At 37.1% G+C, this 22417-nt stretch overlaps 1 protein-coding gene across 2 annotated transcripts in view; it reads left to right on the plus strand.

The window, feature by feature from the left end:
• The window catches only part of LOC129241490 (probable chitinase 10), a 73882-nt gene extending 52972 nt beyond the window's left edge, over window positions 1-20910 (plus strand). Inside the window, exons 1-10 of one of the 2 annotated variants that reach the window (XM_054877839.1) lie at window positions 8121-8238; window positions 8483-8564; window positions 16866-17386; window positions 17465-17966; window positions 18028-18236; window positions 18300-18545; window positions 18605-18716; window positions 18782-19752; window positions 19818-20019; window positions 20082-20910. In XM_054877839.1, coding sequence (XP_054733814.1) covers window positions 8161-8238; window positions 8483-8564; window positions 16866-17386; window positions 17465-17966; window positions 18028-18236; window positions 18300-18545; window positions 18605-18716; window positions 18782-19752; window positions 19818-20019; window positions 20082-20287 — 3129 coding nt within the window. In that variant the 5' untranslated portion in view covers window positions 8121-8160 and the 3' untranslated portion in view covers window positions 20288-20910. Of the gene's footprint in view, window positions 1-8120; window positions 8239-8482; window positions 8565-16865; window positions 17387-17464; window positions 17967-18027; window positions 18237-18299; window positions 18546-18604; window positions 18717-18781; window positions 19753-19817; window positions 20020-20081 lie in introns of those variants that run through there. The other variant, XM_054877841.1, reaches the window with a different exon arrangement.
• The last annotated feature ends 1507 nt before the right edge of the window (window positions 20911-22417 follow it).

Consider the following 22417-nt stretch of genomic DNA (forward strand, 5'->3'; position numbering starts at 1 on the left):
AGGTTAACACGTACTAAGTAAATATGTATGAATACTATTTATATGAAAGTACATATGAGTATGTGTGTGAAAAATAAACAGTACGCATAATTAAAATGCAAACCATGCACATTATTCACCACTTTACGGCACACCGCTTCGAAGATGCCATCGGCCAGCGTTCGACTGAAACTGAACCAACAACACAAACCACAACCACACTGCGTGCGCACCACTTCGATGAGTAATTAATTTTTCTGTTTCATTTGACAAAACTCGAAACTTTCAAGAAAATAAACACAACATACATACGAATATATGTACGAATAGGTCTGCATCGCCAAGGTCAGACACTGTAGCTTCGCATAGTAGTTAATTAAATGCCGACTAGTTTCTTAGGTTGTTAGTACGTAGAAGAAGAAGATGATGATGAAAACTAAACAATAACTAACTATATAAATCATACAAGAAACGACTTCTTCAAAATTGCGTAGAACTCTAAAATGTGGTTTACACTTATAACTAACATAAATTTATTTAACAAAATGAGAAAAATCGCAACACTGCTTAGTTGAGTTGCTGAGGCTGTATTGCTTAAAATTCTTTTTACTCACTTTGCAATATGAAATAGCGCCGTAAGGCAAAATAAAATAAAAGATGTTATAAAGTAAGACACACTTTTTTATGAAAAATGTGTAACCGATTCATTAGAGTTAGAGAAATAGAACCAAGTGTACGAAGCCAGAAGAATTCATAAATGAAAACGAAAACAACGAGGCAGCATTCAAAAGCATAATTTCCTTTACACTTTTGCGCTAATTCCTAACAAAATGTTGTGCGTCCAAACGCTTAAGGCATCAGCTGTGTAGTAGTCTACCAATGCTTCTTTTTAACTGGTTTTCTTCAGTTGCCAAGGTATCAGCCTGTGTAAGGCGTTGCCTTTTTAAGCAGCTGTCGAGATTTCGCTTTTTCGTCATTATATATTAGATAATTTCTGAATATTAAATAAGAAAGCGAAATCCACGTTTTTTCGACACTTTCTGTGCTTTTACTTTATGAATTTTTTTTAACAATTTTGTTTTTAAGATTTTTTATCTTTTTTTAGCAACTTGCCATAAAAAGAAGCTTCTCTAAAAATACTTAAGTTATTATTTTCTTGTGCATTATTTTAACCTATGTACTCGGCCTGTTAGTCTCTACTTGTTTTTTAAAACTCAAATGAGTATTTAAGCTACAATTAAATAATTTCTTTACAGTACGTTTTAAGGGGGGGGTAGGGTCACAAAATCGAAATTTTTTTTCTTCACTCATCTTATAGTAAATCATTTCAAGAATGTTGTGTCAAAATTTTAAGTGGATCGGAGCAGAACTCTCAAAGTTACAGCCTTTGTAGGCACTCTACCTCGAATGCGGAGCATCGATAATTTCTCAGAGTCATTTTTTCAAACGCGTTTTTCCCGAAACGACTTCTTAAAAGTCGGTGCCAATCACAACTCCGAAACTATTCAACCGATTCTTTTCAAATTTGGCACACGTTTTCTAAATCAAAAATACCTCCCCCCTACACTGTTTATTTTTTATTTTTTGTTTTTTAAGGTTGTTTTTCACTTACAAATATGGCGAAATTTTTCGCCAAAAATGCTCGTTTTACGTTTTTTTGCCACCAAAACTACAAAAATGAAAAAAAAGAAATTTTATTAATGTAGGGGGGAGCATTGCGTCATACTTTAACTGAAAAATTCGACTTTTTTAGTTTCAGATGATTCTACGACGAATGCCGATTGGCACCGCAGAGCACCTCTCGAAAAACATATCTCCAAAAAAACTCTGTCATGGGCTTATTTGTCAATATTTTATTATTAATATTTTTTAAAAACTTATTGAAATGTATGTACAATAACATGTAACTGATTTTTTTAAAGTATCTTAAGCCATATTTCTGTAAAAAATTCACAAAAAAAGTGTTTTTTTTTTAGCGCTAAACCCTACCTCCCCCTTAAAAAGGCGGTATTTGTTGCGTTGGGTTAGAGTTTAAATAATATGTCGTAATTATCACCAAATGGCGACGTATATAAATTCTATTATGTTTCCATGTTGCGTTATTATTATGATACAAATTACACTATTGATTATAGGTTGGTCATGGGCAGATCTACCAGTATCACGAATATCACTTGCTTTCAGTCCCACATCTTTTAATAGTCACAATACATAAAACACCTCCACTTTCCCCATGACTACCGAAAGTGTAGTGCCGTGAAGGATGACGGTGGAACTCGCCTCATTCGACTTCACTTTGAAGACATATGTATACGTATGGATGTGATGAGCTGAACTAATTTGCATCTGGATGTAATACGTCGCATTATGGGATGTTAATTTAAGTAATCAAAACCTTACGCGTATACATACCTCTTTTATGGCACATTTATCTTCGAAGATTTGCCAATGTCACTCCATGCCGGTTTGCCATTACCTACTGACGGATGGTGCCTATCGAACCAGGGCCCTATCGAACGGCAGTCACGCACAAGCCCATTCAGCTCTGGTGACGTCAATACGTCATTAGAGATGCAGGCAGGCAATTACCACATTTTATAGCAATTCCTATTGTATGACCATCAGCTGCGCTCAACTCAGAATGTGGCTACACAGACTCTGAATGTCACTACAGAATGTGATCTATACACTAGAGGCCTTCATTGCTTAACTAAATCACGTTTATGCTTAATTTCTACTCACTTATATTCAACATACATAGAGCTACATACATAAGCATAACGGTGCAGTTTTTAGCTCGAGTTAGAAACTGGCACGTTATTAATTGAAATCAATGTGTCAAAGGCTACACGAAAGTGTCTCTCTTCAAAGTTTCTCATATTTTGGTCAATCCAATTGCACTATGAAGCTGCAGGCGTTGACCGGGAGCGGATGAGAAGGTTTAAAATGCCTAATGCATCATCAAAGCTGCCGTCGTGGCTGCGGCATGTCAGAGACTAAAACTAAACTACCCCAAGTTTTGAACTATCACTCACCCGGGTACCGCTTTGGCATTACTTAGCGTGGCGTTCCATCTTTCTCATTACAAGATCTATGTCTGTGTGCCTGCGTCGAGGTCCCGCTTTTTCATTCAGAGTATATTTTCTGCCAATCCACTGACGATTTCCAACGTTTCTCGCCGCTTAGCATCTTGGCGATTACTTCTTTGAAGTCCTGGGATTTTTGCAAAATGTCTCACTGAAGGGGCAGTTACCTCCTTAAAAAGATCTAAGTGCTTTGAGCAACTTAGTTTGTTGATGGAAATTCAATGATGGTATCACAATGGGCCTTAGGGTCACCGAGCTTCTTGTCTTAGCCAAGCAGCCTGGCTAATCTAATCTAACCTAACATCTTGCCGATTACATTTTCGGTGGTTATATGGCCGACTGCAGTGTCCAAAGTTCCATAGTTGTTCCAAAGTGGCATAAGAGTCTGATTTAAGTATATTAAAATAAGCAGTAAAAGGTGGAGCTTTGTACAACTTTGATTAGGTATTAACCTAGAATACTGGCTCTAAGTTCAGCACTAACAAATATTTTATAATATTTTCTAAAGTGAGATCCAAAGATTTTGAAGAACCACTAAATATAGGCAAAAATATAAATAAACGTTAAATGCCCGAACTGTCTCTTACAACTATTGATTTAGCTAATTTCAATCAAGTCAAGTGCTCTTCAACCACAAAAGGTATGAATGTAGGCATAGCCTATGTATGTACATATGTACGCATGCATTGTGGTCGTACCAATACGTCGGTCGTCAACTGGGTCAATGTCATACAAAATTATTTACAAAATTATTTTTAAATTGTAGCAGAAATCATATACGTACATATGTACTTTATATGCATGAGCATATAAAAGAAAAGCATAAAAAGTCAAAACTCAATAAGTAAGGAAGTACTAAATTCGGTCCGCACCGAACTTTTTATGCCATGTACAGTTTAATAAAATTTAATTTGGGCTGGCTGTTAATTTTTGGAATTAAACAAATTCATAGATAATGGGAATTATAGCTTGAAACATCAGAGGGACGGACAGAAACTTAGTCTCAACATATGAAGAGTGAGCATGGCTAAATCGACTTCTCTCATCATTCTGAGCATTTTGGCAAATGTATTAAAAATGTCAAATAAATAACTTGTAGTTATTACATATTATTATACATATACATATATAATTGGCGTCTACACCCTTTTTGGACATTTAGCCGAGCTCCTCCTCCTACTTGTGGTGCATGTCTTGATGATGTTCAACAAATGGAGGGACTTGCAGTTTTAAGCCGACTCCGAACGGCAAATATTTTTTTATGAAGAACTTTTTCGTGGCAGAAATGCACTCGGAGGTTTGCCATTGCCTGGAAAGGGGTGACCGTCATTGGAAAAAACTGTCTTTCATTTTAGTGTTTTATGCACGGAGATTCGAACCAATGAACCTCGAATAGTAGTCACGCACCAACACATTCGCCTACGGCGGCCGCATACAAATTTGTATTTGTATGTATACTACGAGTATAAATGGAAAGCACAGAATAAGTGATTAGCACGAACATTTTTGTTTTATGAATACATCACGTGTGGAGTTGCAGTCCAAAAAAACAAATCAAAAAATACATATAAAAAATAACCAGGTTATCTTTTCAGTTTCGTTTTTATTTATAAATTTTTAAGATTTCCATATACCGCATGGTGGCACATGTAGAATTGTAACACGACTTCAAAACTCGATATTTAACTCGGAACATAACTCGAAATTTACAACTACAACTATACACAGCCATTAAGAAATGTATCTGTGGCCCAAAGCACAAAAGCAAGGAAATGCGATAATGATTTTGGCCCATAAAATTAATAGAGGGTATCAATTGAAAATTCGTAGTGAGCGTACAAAAGGCGATTGCCAAATTGAAAGGGTCGAAAAGGGATCGCTCGATTTTTTTATTATATTTTTCTCCATCCAAGGAAAATTGTTACGAAAAAAAGAATAGGCAATTCCGGAAAAATCCGCTATCGTATATTTTGTATGAGAAATTTTATTTTCATCCAATTCTGACGAAATTTGTGGTTTTCAATGGTTTTACCGATTTTATTTCGCTAGGTGACTTCAGAGTCGAGATATTTGTAAAATCGATATCTACTGTCGGATTTTCTCTAAGCACTTTAAAAATGAAATCGACTCGGTACGTGGAGATGCAGTAAACCTATTTAATATTTTCTCTAACCGTATTCAGCTCCTCCACCAAACATATATTAACCCTTTGCAAACTTCTCTGCTAGGAGTACCGTCTGAAGGGTGCAAATTTAGCTTTTCGGAGTTATTTCTCCCTTAGTGACTTTAAGTAAATATATGGATATTAGAAAAAACAGAATTCATTAAAACCGACTTATTGTGTTTAATAGTATAGCTTTCTACTGATCTCGGAAATCTTTCCTTTCCTCATCTTGCCGCCAGAATGTCTGCACCGACTTTTCCGACGACTGTGGCGGCCTCAACCGTAAAGGGTTAAACAAAAATAAATATATTTTCCCTATCTAAATAAAAACAAAAAATTGTATACATAAGGCGGTGCTTGATTTGAAAAGAGATCGTTCAATTTGAGCTGCTTCTTTTTTGTTGAGTTCACCGCCGCTGAAAGGGGCTTTTTCAGTGTGTTAAAAATCAAAATTGTAAAAAATTGTCCATGGGTGAGCAACCAGAACCATTTGAATAAATACGAAGCTAACTTTCAAATGACACCATTTTGTGCGAAGTTAGTTGGAAAAAGTGGATTTAAGCCGACATTTAATGTAACTTCGTCTAAAATACAAAAGTCTCTATTACATATCTGTGGATAAATCACGCAATTTGAACTTGCCGCTAGCTTTACATGGTGAAGGTTAATTACCGGATCATTCTTGCCACCAGAGAATGAAAATTAAAAGTTTCTTCAAATCTCCATTAAAGAGGATAAAGGTCTAACTGGCAGTCATTGAACCTCAGAAAGCGCTAATTTCGAGAATTTCAATGGTTCAAACGAATTTTTCTTTTTATCTCAAACATATTCGGCTCTTACTTTTGCCTTGCCATAACAATAAATAAAGCGCAATGACGACTTTTGGAAGTATTTGAAGTTTATCTTAAATTCCCATGTTTCCCGCTGACCAATTCAATATAGGCCTTAACTATATTTATGATTGTTGTTAAATAAATTTTAGTATGCCAAAGTGATCACAAGTGCGTTGTTAAAAATGTACAACAGTAGAGCAATCGGAATTGATATTATAAAAATGGGGAATAGGTCCTAAAAATTGGGGCAACAGTTAACCTTAGCTCTGATTAGAAACACATTTGCAACACATCATTGGGCGATTTATACATGAAAACTGAGTGCAAAATAAAGGCGGACGTGCCCAAATTAAATTTTTAGTGTTAAATCCCCAATTATTGGCTCCAAAGCTTTCTATAGATATACCTACATCCGGAATTAGGAAAATCATGCAATACTGAAATTATCTGTCCCGTGCTTCAAACGGTCTTAAAGGTCGACTTGCTTGTAAGAAGCCACTTGTTAGAAAAAAAAACCAAGGGTGACAATTACAGTTAACTAAGGAGCTTTGCAAGGCATCGGGCTTTTGGAACACGGTCATATTTTCTACAATGCTTAAAAATGAGAACTCTAGAGCTATTGTAAATTATGGTGATTTGTAGCTGTGTGTCCGCAGCCAGCACAGAAAAATCAGTCTTTATTAATGATATTCTTGATATTCTTCAAAATTATTTGATCCAAAGAACCGATTTTACCAAGATAATGATCGAAAACATAAAGCAGCTATCGTAAAATCATGGCTCATAGGAATTGCACCCATTTGATGGAACCTCCTAATATGAAAATATTGAAAATTTGTGAGTTCTATTAGACAAAAAAAATTCGAAGCTACAAAATTTCAACCAAAGATGAGTTGAATAGGGTGCTACTAGTGCAAGCAGAAAATTACTTTAGAAACCACACAAAAACTAGTAAACTCAATGCCAACTGGTATCTAATCTCTTCTTAAGCCAAAAGGCTATCACACAAAATACTAAGTTTTGAAGCCTAACACTACTTTTTAAAATTATTTAAGATTAATTCAAACTGCATCAAATAAGCTGTTTAAATGTTTTCGATTGTTTACTATTTAGAGTACTCCATGTAAAAATTTCAGTGTTCACTATGTCGAGCTGTGTATACTTGTATATCGGTCGTTCACTATATTCAGGCACGACTGTATTTTAACTGGCGCCCATCCAATTTCATCTTTCAGTTCAAGAATTATATGATACAAAAAAAGTTTAATAAATTCAAAATATATTATAAGGTCTTAACGGGACACCCTTTATATTTATTTTTTTATCGAGCATGTATGTATTTGTATGTAGAGCGCTACTTATGCACTCGTAACACCGATTTTTATTTTACATATTTTCACGTGTGCTATTTGTCTGACCTTTATCTGTTTCAACGGTTTTTATAACAAACAGAATAGTCAATTGTCTAAACCAACTTTTTGTTTGACCTTTGCGCCGACAGTTATACGAATGTATATTTAAGATTTTTCTAAGCGCGTTCACCCATAGGCAGACAATGCTAAACCTTCGCATGCATTTGATGTCATGAAAAAGCTTATCATAACAACCAAATGCCGCTTGATGGCGGCATAGGTTCTTCATCAGTGTGAGAATACAAAGATGTACGCCCTAAAGTGGAAGAGAAGTTCGACTAAAAATATAATATTGTAAGCGCCAATTCTTGTGTTTATGAATGTACGTATGTATGTCTATAAACATATCTGAAAATACAAATTGTAAAAGTGTGCTGTGAGCTGAGTTTTGTACTTCTTTTGTACATTTGACCTTTCGAGTGGTTTATGGGTGGCATTATTGTCGCGCTTGAATGCGTTTATTTCGAAATCGTTTCTCACGTGTGAAAAAAGCCAAATTAAAGATTACTATTAAGATAAAATAAATAATAGTGTGTACATACATATAAAATATTCGTACACAAACGCACAAACGAATACATAATTAACTCGCCCATTGTGTGTTTATGTAACATAATTTCGAACACCTACTGTGACCTTCGTTGGCATGTTATTCAAGTGATTAAGTGCGTGTACGCGATTTTGAAATGTGCCAACTTTTTCAAATGATAAATGATTTTACCCTTTTTAGTGCACTCATTGTTTTATACGCAATAATTTTGTTGGTATGAATGATGTGGATAAATGCAAAACATTTGTGTTTGCTTTGTGTTTTTGCAATCTGCTAACTGTCAAATGGAATTATTGTGTTTTTTGAAAGGATTTGCATGGTTCATGAGTTTGTAACGCTTAAATGGTTAAAGAATTAGCTCAAATATATTTTTTTAGCAAATTTAGATATATATACAGTTACTGATTTTATTTAATTTTTTTTCTAATTTATGCCTTTCATTTTTTGTTTCTTTGCAGCTACCGCCACGGTTAATACGAGTGGCCTTTGTGGCATGCCTTATTTTAGTGCTGCTCTCACAAATAGCCGATAGTGCGCAAAGTAAGTAATATTTTTATACCCTCAACTCAATAAGTAGGCTCACAGTGCGATCTACCTACATACATACATATTTAGTCTTAAACTTTTACCGACCTTAAAAATTTGATCTCTTTACGGTGTAAGTGTTTGGTTAAGTAAAAAACATCATCTCAAAAGAGTGAAAGTGAGATATTAGCAGTGCTTCGTAATTGTTCCGCTGGTTATAATATAAAGTGATATGTTTAAAGGTTTGAATTTGTATTTGTAATATTTAAAGAGTTGTTGCGAATATATTCGCAAAGTTTTATTGGCTTGCTGAGTACGCTAGGTGGCACTAGAATCGATATATATGTAAATATAAGTATTTATATATGTAAAAACTCAACTATTTACGCTTTACGCGGATACGTGTTTACAAGGTGGCGCAAAATGAATCTACCGGAAGATTTATACAGGGTAGGCCATTTAAAGCGGGCCCATCTGGCAACCCTATAACTTTTGACAGGAACGTCAGATCGACTAATGACATAGCGCGTTGGAAGCGTCAGTCCAAGACAATTTTTACCATGGAGCAGTACACTCCAAAAGAACGCGCTGAAATAATTCAGCTTTACATCCAAAATAACTTCTCAATTGTGAAAACTCAACGTGCGTTTAAAAAAAAAATAAAGTTAAAAGTGCGCCATCCAAAAGCACTTTACAGCGTTTATACGCAAAATTTATTAACCACGGTAGTCTCAGCAATACCAGCCACGCATCCAGACAACGTACACGACGTTCTGCTGAAAATATCGAGGCTGTACGAGCCAGTGTTGAGGAGGCTCCGCGAACATCGAGTTATCGTCGTTCTCAGGAATTAGGCATCGCCAGGACAACACTCAGGCGCATAATTCGCATCGATTTGAAAATGTTTCCGTACAAAATTCAAATGGCACAAAAATTAAACCCGGCTGATTACCCGAAACGGCTTGATTATTCCCTGGAAGGTTGATTTCGAAAAATGGTGATTTTCCGTGGCCACCGAGATCACCAGATTTGACGCCACCGGACTTTTATTTGTGGGGTTATCTGAAATCCAAGGTATACATCAACAAGCCAAGGACTCTAACTCAACTTAAAAACAATATCCGACGCGAAATCGCCGCCATACCGGCCGAAATATTGGCCAAAACGATGGAAAACGCCGAAAAAAGGACACATTTGGCCATCAAGGCCAGAGGCAAACATTTGAAGGATATCATTTTCAAAAACTAGCTGGAACAAATCTCCTTGAATCAAAATAAATGATTTTTCATATCAACACAAAAAAAAATGTTTTTTTCAATGTTTTTTTTTCAGAAACAAATGGGCCCGCTTTAAATGGCCTACCCTGTATTTACTAATTACGTCGTATGTCAATCATCAGATCTAAATATTCTAAGAATCTGACATCGTATTAAGATACATCGATATCCAATCTTCATAGACGGTTGAAAAAAAAATGGGTCAGAATTTGATGTTTTCTTTCAGCAATTCTAATTGAGAGAGTCTTGCAGACTTTCTGGCTACTACAATGCTTGTAAAGCCGTGGTCAATGCTATTAACATGGCGGCATATATGTATAGTAAGCAGGGTCGCACCCTCAAAATACAAGCTCTGTCAGTTTCCTTGTTTTCTCGAATTGAGAAGGAGGACATTAGAGCAACTACTAACAGCACGTGGAATAATCTAAACATGTGCACAGCAATGAACAACACAAATGTGGTTGAGAATCTTAGAAGTAAAATTCTTAAGTAGCATTGGATTTTATGTAACAATGCAACGAAACTTGGCGGAATTATTACGGACATACTCTGAATGAGGCGCTAGTCAAAGGTACATCACCTCTGTCCAACGCCTGCAAAATAAAATCCTGTTGAGCATACTATAATAAAAGCGCCATACTAATAAAGAATAACGACCTTCATAGTGATCGAACGCGCAATTGTGACAGATCTTATGGGGAGCGAGTAGCAATTATAAAGGAAATACTTTCTTAAAACAAGTTAAATTATCAAATGAAAAATGCGTATTATTAACCTTTTATATACTTTAAACTTGTTACAATTGTACAACGCCTCTAAAAACATCTAAGAATCGTCAATGAAAAAAAAATACTCTGAATGGTTACCGGGTTTAGTTGAAAAAAAACGAGATGGCATCGATAGGTTTGTAAAAATGAAGAACGTATCACGAAGCACTGATTTGGTCTCACACTTGATTCTCTCAACCTCCTTCGTCCTTTCGGGTAAATAAACTACTTGAATATAACATAATCCAAAAAATGTTTCGTTCATTTTAAATAAACTTTGTGTGGGACGAAAATTGTTGGATCTGCTAGTAAATAAATTAATAAATAAATAACATTACAATGTTGTCACAAAAAAACGGCATATTAAAACCCATGGACATGAAAGGACAGATAGACCTGAGGTCTAACAATCTCGCCACTTGCGAACCCGCGAAAATCATGTGTAAACAGCATGCAGATAAATACGCCAGACACGTACTAGCTCCGTCTAGAAAAGAAAGAAGAACTATCGTAGTTATACAGACAGGTCACAATTACCGGCGGCACACGCATACAAGATAGGAATTACAAACAATGATAACTGCAGATTTTGCATTGAACTGGAAAAGACGAAAACTTTAGAACACCTTCTATGTTCGTGTTCTGCTAGCTAGAACACGAATAAAATGCTTAGAATTTTCACAATATGATAATTATCTCGGGGTTATAGCTTCATAGTTTATTTAGATTCACAAAAGATTCAGATTTATTATAATATATCTGCTATAGAGAAACGTAAAGGTGTAGCTCCATTTGGTACCACTAAGGACTAATGGGTCTATGTGATGGCTCTCAGCCAGCCAGGTAAACCTAACCCATGTTATCACTGACCATAATTTAACTCCAGAACTAGACTCGCCACAGAAAATTGGTGTATAATATTATCGAATCGATCATTCCTAATCCTCCTCCTCCAATTTGTGGTGTGCGTCTTGATGTTACAAATGGGGGAACCTACAGTTTTGTATCTCCTCCGAACGGATTAGCTTTTTCATGACAAAAATACACTCAGAAGAATTGCCCACTAAACAACTTTTTTCTATCATGCGGTGCTTTATGCCTATGGTGGGCTTCAAGCCTGAGGCAACCGAATGACAGTCAGAACTATGGCTTTTTCAATGGCATAAATGAACCACAAGCAAAATAACTAAGCTTCTACAAGTATTGTTGCGATCTGTTGGACCCGTACCTTTTATACCATCTGTTTATTTATCTTTACATAACTGGCAAAACAAAAACTATGGTACTATACATATATTCTCCAGCATTATAATAAAATACTTTTTTGATATAAAATACTTTATATGAAAAACAAATCTTGCTACGGTGATTCCACGACACTAACCGGATTTTCATAATGTCATAATTGTAAGTATGTAAGACTAACTTGCAATAATACTTTTTCCCTTGAAAGTTCAAAGACACCATCTTCAACTACATAAAATTAAGAATCAATAGCAAATGAAATCGTTCATTTACTGCAAATACCAAAAACGGTTAGGTAATAATTGTTTCGTGCGGCCAGCGGCCGATTTTTTCTTGGCAATTGCTCCTCAGGAAACCAAAAGCAATTAAGTATTTGCCACTACAATGCAATTTATGCAGCACTGTCAGTATTGTTGTTGTCAGTTGATGTTACTGCAGCTGCTGAATTGTTGCTTTATGATGCTACTTTTGCAGTAGGGGATGCAGTTAATGTTTGTTCTTATTGTTTTTATTTTTGTTAAACGAAGTCGTGCCTGAGATTTAAGTAATATTCGCTATCAGTGGTGAGTGGCTGAAAGGCATTTAATGGAGTTAGGAGTTTTGTCGCGTTAGCAACAACTACTAAATATGCAATGCTAATTTAATTTGCAGTTACTGCAGCTGCAAAATATTTTCATTTGTCTTTTTTCTTGTTTGCCGTTTTTTGGACTTAGCATTTGCAACCATTTTGCATCAACAAAGCGTGACGCTCATAAAGCTTGTTTCGATTTAAATGAATCTTGACGATTTAAGCGATAATAACGCTAAACGGAGGATTTACAGATTTTGAAACAAAATAGCTACAAATTCTCAAAAATTTGTTTGGCTGTGAGACTTGGTCAATGTACCCAACTGATCTGCGCTAAGCCGATTAATAATTTATGCACAAATATATGTACATAGTATATAGGTATATGGATACACGCTAAAACACACACTCATAAATAACTGCCTTTCAATCTCGTAAATTGCAATTTCGACAGTACACATACTCTAATGTAGTACTCAGTGTCAATTAATGACATTCTCAAGTTGATTAATGATTTGGAGGCGTTGTATTAGAGTGTTGGTTATGCGGTAGCTTTTTGAGCTGGAAACCGCACACGCAAATTTCTGAAACGATTATCGCACATTTAAATCTACGAAAGTTTAAAAATTGAATAGGTTTCTTTTGTCTTCCAACTCTTTAAATTGCAACTGCTGTAAATTAAATTAACTTACAATAGAATTTCTGCTTAGTAACTCCAAAAAACATCTGTATTGTGCGGTTTGGCATACTCCCGTTCATAAGAGCCCTAGTACTTAAAATCATTTCGATACACAACTCGGGCACCCGTCAACTGAAATATGGTAGTACTCGTATAAGCAATTTTTTCATAAAATCAATAGAAATATGGTTTATGGGTATCTACTCAAATCTCACGGAGCTTAAAGTCGGGGAGACTGTTGACTTTAAGAGTCAGTTTTGTATTTACGTTTCGATGCAAAGAAGAAACTTGAAAACATATTAAGCCTTCAAAGCTAAGCGATAGGATAGGGATGAAATTATAGTTAATGGTTGGTTGATGGTTCACTGGTTAATGGTTCACTACCACACAGTGCAGAATCTCCATGTACCATATGTATGTAAATCTGTTACTAGTAGCCGGAATTTTTCAATAAAATTAAGCGCTTCAATTATTTATTAATTTTAATTTAATTTTCTTCAAAGTAATTACCATGGTTTGTTGGTTGGTTTAAGTCACCACCATTCACCAAGAATCTAATTCCGCACCATTTTGTTGCCGCATCTGCGCTATCAACAACTAATACACGTTATTCCTAAATTACTATATTATTCCTAAATGACTATATATCTGTTTATATTTGTACCAGCTTGTTATTCGGCAGGGCATTTCTAGGGCACATAGTTTCCTTTTTCTCTGGTTGATTACAACTATGACAGTATGAATTGTAAGGGAATCACAACGCCTGAATCGCCTCAAAACGCTTTACACAAAGTGATAACTCAAGTGGTGGTCATATTAGGTGAATATAAAGCTTGGGGAATGGTGAGTGAGCCGGCATTTTGTTTTAATAAAAAACCGAGAGTAATTTCACTGCATGGATTGCCAAATATTCGTTCTCAAACGCTGCAGTATGCTCACACAAACCTTCTTCTTTATTGCTTGCCCCACTGGGCGGAATTCGAAGTGAAACATGTCACGGCAATCAAAGAAAATGATCAACAAAACCTAGACTTTCGCTCGACTTTGTTGTGGTTTCTTGGGTTTTGGCTGAACAAGTGCGTTTCTTTAGCGATAGCAATGCGATGCTGTTTATGCAAAAGTTACTGCACTGCCTTCAAATATCGCGCGTAATGCTTTACACCGATCCAAGTGAGACACCAATACAGGCTGTTCATACTTTCTCTGATTCTCAAACCACGATCTTTGAGTACAATCTTTTCAACGTTTTCGAAGTTTTCTTCTTTCACAGAATTAAATGGAGGATGGAATGAACCATAAACATGGCATTCTCAATCCCTGTATCCTACCTATGTAATAAAAGTATGTATCATCGATGAATTTCGAAAGGTTCCGAGATTCAGAGCTATATTTAACATATAAAGACTTGAAATTTTCAGTCGAGCTTATCCAATGAGTTTTAATTGTATCCCCAAAAAAGAGTGGACGTAGAGCTAAATTTCCAAAATATATTTTTTTGAGAGACGCCTTGTTTCAAAAAAAGTACGGTTTTTAACATTAAACCGAATTGGTACAGACAGAGTTGACCTCGGCGATCGGTTGAACGTATCATTTTGAGAATATAGGAAGATCACGTGATATTAAGCTCGAACTTTTAGTATTTGTCTAAAAATGTACTTCTAGTAAATTTTTGGATTGTTACAGACTTTGGTGTAAGCCGCATTGGTGAAAGTCAATCGCAAATAAGTGATTTCACTCAAAAAGTATCGACATTTTGAAGAATGAGAAATGGAAAACCACTTTAGCTGGTCAATCTCCAGCTAAATTTAAATTTGTGATACATAACATGTTTTTTTTAATGTTAAAAAAAATATTTTTTTAATATATTTACAATAGCTGCAAAGCAGAGGATCAAGGACCAAACAAAACACTACAAATACCACTTTGATCAAAAAGTTTCTGGAACAACCGCCAGGTGACGCTCTAAGTGGACTGATTTGAGTTCTGTTTTGTATTTGTTAGGTTGCCACATCTGTTTTTAATGGTCCTACCAAAATTTCATCGTTATTGCTTAACACTTGTAAAAGTTACGCCGACTTGAGTAAATCTACCTCTGCAGGTATTTTTAATTTGTAACAGGTATAAGAATGAATTTGAGTTTAAAAAAACGAGTTTTTATTAAAGTTTGAGTTAAAAATGGACTCGTGGTGGCAGGCCGTCGACATTGAAAACTGATGAAAACACCAATAAAACGAAAGAAAAGTAGATCAATAATCGCAAATTATCGATCAGAGTGCTGGCAGAAGACTTGAACATCGCTTATGGATCCATTCAGGTCACCGTAAGTAATGATTTGGGTTTACCCCATGTTGCTGCAAAGTTGGTCCCACAGGAATTGAATTTCTTGTCACATACATAATGTCCAAGACTTAATCCGACCAAACATCCATCAAACGCCTCATTACTGGATACGAGACGAAGTTTATGAGTACGACACACAATCTAGATATCAGGCGAGTAAGTGGAGAGCTCTAACCGAACCAAAACCAAAGAAAACCACGTCGTTTTCACCCAAAAAAGAAAGCGATGCTCACGATTTTTGAGGATTACAACGATATTGTATAAGTACAACACGAATTTTCCCCAGAAGTGCTATTATTTGGGGGTGATTAGACGTTTACGGAAAACAATTCACCAAAAAAGAATTGTGGGAAAACCAACTCGTGGATTTGCACCATGATAACGCACCGCCATCATTATGAGTGCATTTTTGACCAAGAACAAAGCAAATACCATCCAACAGCCATCGAATTCATCTGATATGGCTCCCTGCGATTTTTTCTGTTTGATCGAGTCAACTATGGGGAATGTATTTTAACAGCCGAAAGGATGCAATGGAAAAATCGTGGACGGCTCTGAAGGTTATCCGGAAAATAGAGTTCCAGCCAAGGCCAAAAATGTTTTGTACGATTGATTGTCAAAGCAAAGTAGAAAACAAAGAATGATTTCGCTGATCAGCTGATTTACCGATACCACCTTTAATAGATTCGCCTTGGGTCCAGCAATGTTTCGAGAGCTTGATCAAACGCTGGCATAATTGCATTGCAGTTGATGGGGACTACTTTGAAGGCGATAATATCTCTTTTGAGAAATAAACTTGTATATTGAATTTACTAAATAAATAATTCGGGAAAATTTTGATTAAGGTATACAGGAGCCTTTGCCTCAATGATTCGTCTTAAGTTTAGTTTTCTAGTTGAGTAAAGCTTTATACAACAAATTGAAATCTTTGTCCCCAAGACAATCAATTTCTACACTTTAGTGCTCTTAAAACTGTTTTTAAGACGGTTTTTAATAATGGAGCCGACCAACAACAGTCAATTAATCGGTCCCGAACAAGACGATTTGTGTTATATTAATTTTAAATGGTTATATATATATATATATATATATATATTATTGGCGCATACACCCTTTTTGGGTCCTCCTCCTATTGTGGTGTGCGTCTTGATGTTGTTCCACAAATGGAGGGACCTACAGTTTTAAGCCGACTCCGAACGGCAGATATTTTTATGAGGAGCTTTTTCATGGCAGAAATACACTCGGAGGTTTGCCATTGGTGTTTCATCGAAATTCGAACCGACGTTCTCTCTATGAATTGCGAATGGTAGTCACGTACCAACCCATTCGGCTACGGTGGCCGCCAAGCATTTTAAATGGTTACTCTTATAAAATTTTTATCCTAATTTTTTGTTCAAATAAATTGTCTACTAAAATTAATATTTTTATTCCATTTTGCAGCTAAAACGCGCCGACGATTACGTCGCCCCACATCCGCATCTACGGCTGCTGACTCACGCAGCAATGTTGTTGTTGCAAAACGTGCTACCCAATCGCCAGTTGATGAGATCGAAAAACGTGTTGATCAACAGTCATCTTCGTCGTCGTCATCCTCCACGACCACCGTGTCACGCGCACGCGGTCGTTCGAAATCGAAGGTACGCAGTTCAATTGGCACCATCGCAGCTGGCACCGCTTTAGTGGCGAGCAGCTCTACTTTGAAGGGCAAAAAAACCAAAGCCGATGATGGTGGTATGAAGATCGTTTGCTATTATACGAATTGGTCGCAGTATCGTGTGAAGATCGGAAAGTTCGTACCTGAAGATATACCAGCAGATTTATGTACACACATCATCTTTGCTTTTGGCTGGTTAAAGAAAGGTAAACTAAGCTCATACGAGTCAAACGATGAGACAAAGGATAATGTGCCCGGTCTCTATGATCGCATGTTGACCCTGAAGAAGGCCAATCCGAAATTGAAGGTAAGTCGCAGGTCGGAATAATTCTGGAATTCTCGAATATTCAATGCTAATAAAAAAATTCGTTTTGTGTCCTACTAGATATTGCTTGCATTGGGCGGTTGGTCCTTTGGTACTCAAAAGTTTAAGGAAATGTCCGCTACACGTTATACTCGTCAGACATTTATATACTCAGCCATACCATTCTTGCGTAAGCGTAATTTCGATGGGCTGGATATGGATTGGGAATACCCGAAGGGCTCAGATGATAAGAAAAACTTTGTGTTGTTGTTGAAGGAACTGCGTGAAGCTTTCGAAGCTGAGGCTCAAGAGTTGAAGAAACAACGTTTATTGCTCTCCGCTGCCGTACCAGTAGGTCCCGATAATGTTCGCGGAGGATATGATGTGCCAGCCGTGGCCAGTTACTTGGACTTTATAAATTTGATGGCTTACGATTTCCACGGCAAATGGGAGCGGGAGACTGGTCACAATGCACCGTTGTATGCGCCCTCTACCGACTCGGAATGGCGTAAGCAATTGTCTGTGGACAATGCTGCCAATATGTGGGTGAAAATGGGTGCGCCAAAGGAGAAGCTTGTGATTGGTATGCTAAATATATTCCCTATTATGCACTTCAGTTTTAAGATACCATTTCACACGTTCAGGTATGCCAACATATGGACGCTCATTCACATTGGCAAACACCGATAAACATGGTCCAAATGCGCCTGCGACTGGTGGCGGCCGGGAGGGTGTCTACACTAAGGAAAGTGGTTTTCTGGCCTATTATGAAATTTGCGAGCTGTTGTTAAATGGTGCCGTCTATGTTTGGGATGATGAAATGAAAGTACCTTACATGGTGGATGGCGATCAGGTAAACTTCTCTAAAGAATAATTTTACATGTGACTTAACTAATTAAACATTTTGTTCTGCTAGTGGGTTGGCTTTGATGATGAGCGAGCTATTCGCAATAAGATGCATTGGATTAAATCAAATGGATTTGGCGGTGCTATGGTTTGGACTATCGATATGGATGATTTCAAGGGTGAGGTGTGCGGCGGGAAAGTAAAATATCCGTTAATTGGTGCAATGCGTGAAGAATTGCTGGGTATCTCGCGTGGCAAAGAAGCAAAGGATGTAAATTGGACTGAAGTAGCTGCCACATTCGATGACTTGGAAGAAGTAAATATTAGCTTTATGATAATTCAAGTAATTTATTTATAAACTTTTACTATTTTTAGGAGGAAAAACCAGAACCGATCAAGATTGATGTTGAGGAACTGCTCAGTAAGGTGCGCAAACCGGTGAAGAAACATCGCATCAAGTCGGGACTGCTTGCTAAAGAGCAAAATAGTAAGCACACATAAACATATATTTTAAAGTTGTACATGTTTATGCTTGTCTTTCTTTCTCCACAGCACGCCCGGCTCAAGTATTCTGCTACCTGACAAGTTGGTCTGCCAAACGACCAGGTGCTGGCAAGTTTTTACCCTCAAATATTGATCCTAAACTCTGCACCCACGTCGTTTATGCTTTTGCCACACTCAAAGATCACAAGCTAAGCGAAGCAACTGATGATGATCCCGAAAACTACGAGCAAGTTATTGCTCTGCGTGAAGAGAACCCAGATTTACAAATTCTTTTGGCCATCGGTGGCTGGGCTTTCGGTTCAAAACCATTCAAAGAGCTCACCTCAAATGTCTTCCGTATGAACCAATTCGTTTATGAAGCGATCGATTTCCTACGCGATTACAAATTCAATGGGCTCGATGTGGACTGGGAGTATCCACGTGGAGCTGAAGATCGTGCTGCTTATATTAACCTGTTGCGTGAGTTACGTGTTGCTTTTGAAGGCGAAGCGAAATCATCCGGACAGCCTCGTTTGCTTTTAACTGCCGCAGTGCCTGCTTCATTCGAAGCAATCGCCGCCGGTTATGATGTGCCTGAGATCTCGAAATATCTTGATTTTATCAACGTAATGACCTATGACTTTCACGGCCAATGGGAACGTACTGTTGGACACAATTCACCATTATTCCCCTTGGAGGCGACAACTGGCTATCAAAAGAAATTAACTGTGGACTTCAGTGCACGCGAATGGGTGAAACAAGGTGCACCCAAAGAGAAATTGCTAATTGGTATGCCGACTTACGGACGTTCATTTGAGTTGGTCAACGAGACACAATTCGATATCGGAGCGCCGGCGTCGGGTGGTGGTAAGGCGGGTAAATTTACGAATGAGGCCGGTTTCTTGAGTTACTACGAAGTGTGCTCGTTCTTGGCGGCGGAAAATACGACATTGGTGTGGGACTCTGAACAGCAGGTGCCATTCGCCTATCGTGAGAATCAGTGGGTCGGTTTCGATGATGAACGTTCGCTAAAAACCAAGGTTCGTGTGTATAGATACATATCATTGACTGCTTACGCTTATGCCGTTATTACAATTTACTGTAGATGGAATGGCTGAAGGAACAAGGATTCGGTGGCATTATGGTGTGGTCTATTGATATGGATGATTTCTCGGGACGTTGCGGCGCTGGCAAGTATCCGCTTTTGAATTCGTTGAACGATGAATTAAAGGATTATAAAGTTGAATTGGAATTTGAGGGTCCATACGAATCGCACGGTCCCCGCGGCGCCTATACCACGAAAGATCGTAAGTCGAAACATCTTTAATTGCGTTCAATAAATGAATTTAATACCTTTTCCATTCTTTAGCTCACGAAGTGACCTGCGAAGAGGAAGATGGGCACATTAGTTATCATAAAGATTGGAGCGACTGCACTCACTACTATATGTGTGAAGGTGAACGCAAACATCATATGCCATGTCCTGCCAACTTAGTTTTCAATCCACAAGAAAATGTGTGCGATTGGCCCGAAAATGTGGAGGGTTGCCACGCGCCGACAGAAGCGCCTGCCTAACCATTTTCAATCGCTTTGCTCTTTACATATACATACATATATACTAACTTAGAACAAAAAAGGAATAAATTTCGAACGAAAGTGAAACAACAGTGAAGAAAGGATACATAAACTTATGAAAAACTTGTTAATATTTTGTTCTTGCTCATTTCTATACACATTTGCTATTTAGTGAGTAGTTGTTAACTTTAAATTTTTGAGAACGCTTTAGTAAAACTGCCAACAAAAACTAACAACTAAAACTATAAAAATTCGATACGCACTTTTGAATCAATACAAAAATTTACAAACGAAAAAATACTCAAAAAAAAAGAAATATGTATACAAATGCACATCGAGGCATTTTGCAAAACAAATGGAAATTGTTAACGAATTTGCATGAATTTTTTTCTCCAAACCATATGTGTAATTGAATGGAAATTACCGCATTCGAACGTGTTAACTTTTAAGTTCCCTGCTATTAGTATGTAGTGCCTATTGAATAATTATGTTTATAATACTAAAACTGCCAATACAAACTGCCGTATCAGAAAATGTTTTTATCATTTCAAATCTCTTTCATTTATCTATTTTTACTTATCTCTGGATCTAAATATCTTGTGCTTCAGCCCTTGCTTCAATATTCGAACTCTTTTATTTTGTATAATATTTTAATTTTTTACAAATTTATAAAAACCATCCTGTTTGTATATACAAAACTGTGATAAGCATTAAAACGATATACTAAATTTCAGCCTTATTTCGCTGTGCTAATTCGTTAATATGTATCTACTATAATCTCTCTTCTTTTCTATCCTTTGTATCCTCTATTTTGCTTTCTTGCTTACACGTTCGAAGAATAATGTTTTTCGAAATCGGTGAAATTTTCGAAATTTTTAATGTAATTTATGAAATGTAATAATAAATTTGTATTATAGTGTTATGTTTAGTAAATATGATAAATAAAATAAAAAGTGAATAAAAGTATAATAACCAAGTCTTAGCCATTTAAGGAATATTATAGGGTGACCAGAGAGAGATGAAATTGATTAGGCTCTATTTTGAAGTAACTTTTATGTGCATAATTGGTTGGCCCAATTATTGAAGACTCGGTGTAATATATGCGACGTTATTCGGGTAACACTATCCTATGTTGTTAGGTTAAAATTGAAAATGACAGAAGAAACATCATCAAAGGTGCCGTCACACCAGTGGTATGTGGGGCATGCTCCCACTAACCCTATAACATTCCTCCCCTCTCGGCTAATCACACCCTGGGACTGCTAGAAACAATTTCATCAAAGTGGAGCCGTGTTTATGCCACCAGGTGGATGCAGGTACCTCTCTTAATTGTGTATTGGGGTTATACGCTATTCATAGCATCCATTGGTTTGCCACCAATGGGGCATCGGAAAATTGCAATATCGTTACTCGATATCGACTTGTCGTCTGCTTGGGTTCGTCTTGAGGCTTTACCTCACGCGCTCGTGCTTTTCGTCTGTTCGTGAATACAGTCATCCCCACAGGAGATCTGTTTTAAAATGGCTTCTTTGGGTGACGGATCTAGGCATCTCTTGGGTGTTCTATATCGGTCGCATTCGTTTTGCTTCCGCTTTGCGCTTCCATTCTAAGTTTCGCGGCTTTATTAATATCCTTGCTGTAAACTGTTTTACAGCTTCCCATTTCTCTTTGGAGTTCAGCATTTGCGTTAAAAGGTTTTCTGGTGTGGGGACGACGCCGAGGACTTTTGCGAGCTCGAAACGCTCTTCATAAAATCTGGCGTAGTGAAAAGTCACGTCTTCTGCACTCTTATCTTCGCTGTGACACTCTGGGCAGGTCGAATTATCTGCTAGTTTAAAACGGTAGAGGTACGCAAGAAAGCCACCATGTCCACTGAGGATTTGCGTTAGATAGTAATCCGTTTCGCCGTGCTTTCTGCTTATCCATTCATCTAGTTTGGGGATTAACTTATACGTCCATCGTCCTTTAAAGGAGTGATCCCGTCTATTTGCCACTTTGCTGTCGTACGTTCGCGCTCGGTTATTTTATTTTCAGATGTTGCTTTGTGCCCACGTGAGTGATACAGTCGCTTAAGTTCATCTGCTCGTATATCGAGCACTGGAGCTCTTCCTGTACACTCCCGAGTCTTCA

This window comes from Anastrepha obliqua, chromosome 3 (assembly GCF_027943255.1).
Source record: "Anastrepha obliqua isolate idAnaObli1 chromosome 3, idAnaObli1_1.0, whole genome shotgun sequence".
In the NCBI taxonomy this organism is placed as follows: Eukaryota; Metazoa; Arthropoda; class Insecta; order Diptera; family Tephritidae; genus Anastrepha; species Anastrepha obliqua.